Raw genomic sequence first — 6,079 nt, 5'->3', positions numbered from 1 at the left:
GCTGAGCCAAAATCAAGAGTGGGATGCTTCAGTTCATGGGTTTCAGCCCCACGTCAGGCTCTGTGCTGACAGCTCGGAGTCTGGATCCTGCTTCAGATTCTGTGTCTCCCTCTCTCTGCCCCTCCCCCTCCTTCTCTCTCAAAAAGAAAAAAATAAACATTAAAAAAAGAGTGGGACGCTTAATCAACTGAGCCACCCAGGGACCCTACCCTTCATTCTTGAAAATAGTTTTGCAAGATGTAAAATACATTGATGACAGTTCTTTTTTTTTCAGCATTTGAAAAATACTATGCTGTTTTTTATTACTCCATCGTTTCAGATGACAAATCAACTGTTATTCAAATTGCTGTTATTTAGATAATGCGTTGTGTGTCTGGTGATTTTCAAGATTTTTTTCTTTGTCTTTACTTTTCAAAATTGTAATTTTGATGCATTTTGGTATTAATTTATTTTGCTTGATCTAAAAATTCTCATTGACAGGTCCTAATTGGAAACAGAGAACATTAATATAAAATTATTAATTATAAATATAAGCTATTAAAATAGTATATTTTAATGATAAAGAAACCTTACTCAAGGCTTTTAGGCAATCAAATAATTTACATAGAATAAATAATTAGGCTACTAGTCAGAATTTTCAAAAGCTGCATTCAAAAAGAGAAGAGAATAATCTAAAGACTAATAAAAACAAGCATTAACTAAAGACTTTATATCTAAGGAAGCTGTTATTCATATAACAATGTATTAGAACAACAGTTTTCAGCATAGAAGAAATTAGGAAATTCTTCACCCACAAGCCTATACTGAGTAGCAAAACATTGAAGACATATAGATATATGTCTGTGTGTGTGTATACATGTCTGTGTGTATACATATATACATATGTGTGACTATGTGCGTGTGCAGTGATATATATTTAGTGTAACATACAGCCAAATCAAAACAAAGACTAGACTTGAGGATTATAATATATTAATTAATAATATATAATTTATATATTAATTATACCTAATTATATTAATAATGTATAAATATGTTATATAAATGTGTTGTGATGACAACGTAGTAATAATCCAACTAAAAGACAAGGGAGTAGCAGAAGAGGTAAAGAGGAAAATAAATTAAGCTGATGTTGTATAGACAACAGGGCAAGTTACGAATATGAATATAACTAGTATATATATATGTCAGATATATATGAATATACATGTGTCAGATAATAAAAGGTTGAATAAGCAAAAAGGAAACTAAACACATTAAAATTGTTACGGATACAAAGAGACCCAAATAAACACTAGAAAAACCACAGCCATCCAAATACCATTTTTATAATTTATTAAAGTATACTGAATTATGAAACATATCCGTCATATCAACACATATGAATTGGCTTCATTTATCTATTAAAGAAAACATTTTAACTTTGGCTCATGAAACAAAACACGCATATATGTGCTGTACATATACATCTAAAACAAAATGTTCAGGAATACAAAAATAAAGACATATACAAAGGTATCTGGGCAAAATGTCACAAGAAAATATAACAATCCTGATATCAACCAAATAGAATTCAGGCCAAAAAGCATGAACTGCGACAAAGAGGGGAGCTTTCTCATGCAAATACGAAACCAATCACAGGAAATATCTTACACTTCTCAAGATGCATATGAAGCTACAGATATATGATGCCAAGACATAGATAGTAACATATTAGTAATAGGTGACTTTAAAGCAGCACGTTCAGAACAAGACAAATAAAGTGGAAAAAATAAGTAAAAAAAAGCGAAGGCTTAATGTTATCAAGAAGGTAGCTTTTATGGTTACATATTAACCTTTATATACTAGTAACAGACATGAATCATCTTCTCAAGCTCCCACAAAACATCCACAAAAATTTATTGTGTATTTACAGAAAGCATTAATAAGTTTTGTAAAGTAGAAATACTAGAAAAAAATACTCTCTGATGTCAGACAATAAAACTAATAATTGTTAACAAAACCAAAGAACAGAAAGCCCTTTAAAAATAAAATCAAGCTGTAAAAAAAAAAAAAAAAAAAATATCCGTTTACTTGGAAAATATAAAGCCTTCTGTCAAAAAATTCTTGGGTGAGAGAGGTCATACAAGTGAAATTACAGATTTTAAAATAATTAAAATGATGAAAATGGTCCATAACAGGGCCTATGAGAAATATTTAAAGCAGTGTTTTAAAAAGATTATAGCATGAAGACTTTCATCAGTAAAAATGAAATAAAATAAATTCATATTTCATACTATGCTTTAAAACACTTATAAAGGAAACTTTAAAAAGCAAAAAAGCACAAAGGTAGAAATAATAAATAGAAACGTAGACATTAATGAGGTAGGGAATCACAAAAAAAGGTGATTTTATAATGAGCCAAAATGCTGTTATTTGAGAGAATTAACAGACCTTGCTAATTTGATGAAGAAAAAAAAGAGAGACAGAAACCATATAAAAAATAAATAGCATGAAGGAACATTAAAACAGAAGAAATTTTAAACATCATATGAGGCAGGCTCTATGTATATAATAAATTTGAAAACCTAGATGAAATAGATCATCTCTTAGGAAAATACAGATTACTAAAATGGATGCCATTAGATTTAGAAATCAAAAGCAGACCGATTTCTTTAGAATAAAGAAAATCATTAACAAAATACTTCACAAAATAGCCAAGACACAGACGATTTCTCAGAAGTCTACCAAATTCAAGGATGAGATGATCCTATTATCTAAGTTGTTAAAGAACACTGAAAATGAAGGACAACTTGTTAATTCCTATTATAAAGGATGAATAATATTGAGTCTGTGGTACACAGACTCTCTTCATGCCCCCTTGATTCCTGCCTCCTGATGAAAATGCCCTGGGATGACCTCCTCCCTGTGAGTGTGAGGGAGACTTGTGACTTGCTTTGTAACCAATAAAATATGGCAAATTTAATAGTTATGTGTAAGTGATTATGTTACATGAGATTATGGCGTTCATCCATAATGCTGGAGTCTTTCTTCTTCCTTGCTGGCTTTGAGAAAACAAGCAACCATGTTGGAAATTTACTTGGCAAGGAACCACGGGCAGCCTTTTCCAGCTGAAGGTGACTGCCAGCGGAGGGTTTGCAAGGGACCCTGGCCAACAGCCAGCAAGAAAATGAGCCTTTCATTCCTACAACTCCAATGAACTGAGATCTGCCAGCAATAACATGAGTCTGGAAATGAATCCATCCCAGCTAAGCCTCAGATGTGACCACAGTCCTATCCAACATCTGGAATTGGAATCTCATGAGACCCTGAAGCTTCTCAGCCTACATGTGAAACAGAGATTTTATCTAAATATTATGGCCCACCATGCATTCCAAATAGTTTTACAATTTATTACCAGCTTGGCATGTAATAGATCGTTAAACTATTCCTTAGGTTATGTCTCTCATACCTTTAAAATGGATACCTTTAGGGATGCCTGGGTGGCTCAGTCAGTTAAACCTCCACCATGACTCCGGTCATGATCTCACAGTTCACAAGTTCACAAAATAAATAAACATTAAAAAATAATAAAATAAAATAAAATAAAATGGATCACTTTAAAAAATGTGTGCCTATTTAAAAAAAAAAATTAATGTTTATTTTTGAGAGAGAGAGAGAGTGCAAGCAGGGGAGGGGCAGAGAGAGAGGGAGACACAGAATCGGAAGCAGGCTCTAGCTCTGAGCTATCGGCGAGCCTGATGCGGGGCCTGCACTTAAACTGTGAGATCATGACCTGAGCCAAAGTTGGAGGCTTAACCGAGAGAACCACCCAGGCATCCCTTGAAATAGTACCTTTGAGATGGAAGATTAAAAGTAGAGAAGCATACAGCAACAATGTTCATTTGATTTATGGAACACGAATATAAAAGTTTGGGGAAATTAATTTTTTCTTTATTATGTACTATATGCCAGGCAATGCTTAACCTAATGTGTAAGTAGTACTTGATTTACTGTTACCTGTTACCCAGCATAAGAGATAGCATTCCCTCAGTAGCAGAGGAGGAGGAAACTGAACTTTACAAAAACTTTTCTCAGACGACTGACCTAAAGATAATATAAAATACCTCCCAAAGAAAGCAGTTGTTAGCTTTCTTGAAAACGGAAAACAAAACAAAACAAAAATGGTAAGTAATCCTGGGCATTAAATGACCAACATCAAAACCAGGACTGCCATTTGGATTGAACAAGTTTATTAGGTCAACACAGAAACGAACTCCAGCATGGACATCATCAAGGCAGTCGCTGTGACACCATCATCCTGATGAAGGCGGAACTGTGGGGTCACAGGTGAATTTCACCATCTTCCACTCCACCAGGTAAATCCAGGGAATCCGTAGGTTAGGCTGTAGGCAGCAACAGACCTACTAGACTTTCATCCTGCAGGATATCGTCACCCAAGGGAAAGGCTCAGAACGTGTGGGGCTCAGAATTGGTGAATCCCACGTCCAGGTGTAGAGGGTGAGAGTCCCCCACGGTGCCCTCGTTACCAGTAGCCACAGCCAGAGCCACAGCCATGGAGAGAGTGGGAGCGATATCCATAGCCACAGCCATAGCAGGAGCCGTAGCCACAGCCCAGTCTGCGGAAGCCACAGCCATACCAGGAGCCATAGCCACAGCCCAGGCCTCCATGGCCGCAGCCTCCATAGCCGCAGCCTCCATAGCCACAGCCTCCGTAGCCACAGCCTCCATAGCCGCAGCCTCCATAGCCACAGCCTCCATAGCCACAGCCTCCATAGCCACAGCCTCCATAGCCACAGCCTCCATAGCCGCAGCCTCCATAAGAGTTTCCGTAGTAGCTTCCACACATGGTGTTGGCTGTTGAGGTTGTGCTTGGGTAGAGAAGGAGAGAAGTGTCACTTCGGTGTGGACGATTCCCCTGCAGAGGGCCTTTTATATGCCCTCAGTGTGAGTGGGACCCACCACACAAGTCAGGCCACTGGATAATTTGCAAGACCTCTCTGAGTAATTTGTTCACTCCTGGTTTTAGGGTATGGCTTCAGGGGTAATGAAGACATTTGCTGTTGTTGTGCCACAACCTGAATCATTTGTGAATCATTAATAAGAATCAATTGTCTCATCTTCAAAACCTTACTTACACAAGACCTTCAAATTAGCAATTTGTAACCAGCCTTTATGATAAGAAACAACATTTGTAGTAGACATTCTGGGCTCCAAACAACCAATTTTTTTACCTTTTTTTGGCTGACATCCAACAGGCCATAATAATCTACCTTCATTTGAGATTCTCCATCTCTTCTGTTCCAAACTCGTTTTTTTTTTTTTTCTCTTTAGGGATTTTCCATATTTTCACATGAGAGATGGTTTACTAGGAAAAGCCAAAAGGTATCACTCAATTTCATGAGACCATCGACAAAAAGCCAACAGTTTGAAATTCTGGACCACCAGTCCCGGGAAGACCGGGCTTTTCTTTTTCACTTACATTAATATTTCCTTTTAGGATTCTATTTTTAAAACATCATTTTTTTTTCACAGTTTCAAATTTACATCCGCATCTATAGCCAGAAAACAGAAATGAGATTTTATTTAATTTATAAAATTGCATTTTCATGAAAGAGTTTCCTTTAAAATCCAACACATTTGTAACGTTTGTGTTTTGACTCAAAGGTGAATATCGGCATTTCTTTCTTTAAAATAACAATACTGGCAGAGATATCTTTCACGGTGCTAATAGCGTTTCAACAACAAGCAATGAAGTCTTGGTAAAATATCTTGGATTATGAGAAACGTTAATAGGTTTCTAATGCCCAGTGCTTTTTAATGCAATGAGGGTCTGAGCTTACTGCAATAATTAAGAGAAATAACCCTCTGAACTTGTGTTCTTAGTAAGATTAATTCATAAGAGTCAGTAGAGCATAATAGATAAGAATGAAACTTCTGAAATCAGCTCTCTGGGTTCAAATCTTACCTCTATCACTTATAGCTTTGTGACTTTAACAGTAGGCTCCGCTTGTATGTGGGATGGTAACAGTAACACCTACCCCACAAGACAATTTTGAAGAGTCAAATTAGCTAGTGT

At 36.2% G+C, this 6,079-nt stretch overlaps 1 protein-coding gene across 1 annotated transcript; it reads right to left on the bottom strand.

Annotated features, from left to right (window-relative positions):
• Window positions 1–4,221: 4,221 nt before the first annotated feature.
• Window positions 4,222–5,556, bottom strand: LOC132682812 (uncharacterized). Its single transcript, XM_060637995.3, has 3 exons — window positions 5,483–5,556; window positions 5,274–5,368; window positions 4,222–4,871 (listed from the first exon to the last, which is right to left on the bottom strand). The coding sequence occupies exon 3, from the start codon at window positions 4,847–4,849 to the stop codon at window positions 4,526–4,528; it is 324 nt and encodes a 107-aa protein (XP_060493978.2). The 5' UTR covers window positions 4,850–4,871; window positions 5,274–5,368; window positions 5,483–5,556; the 3' UTR covers window positions 4,222–4,525.
• Between the last annotated feature and the right edge of the window lie 523 nt (window positions 5,557–6,079).

The sequence above is a fragment of the Panthera onca genome, chromosome C2 (assembly GCF_046562875.1).
Source record: "Panthera onca isolate mPanOnc1 chromosome C2, mPanOnc1 haplotype 2, whole genome shotgun sequence".
NCBI lineage: Eukaryota > Metazoa > Chordata > Mammalia > Carnivora > Felidae > Panthera > Panthera onca.
The sequence above is the reverse complement of the archived record's forward strand: the minus strand, read 5'-3'. Positions and strand labels throughout refer to the sequence as shown.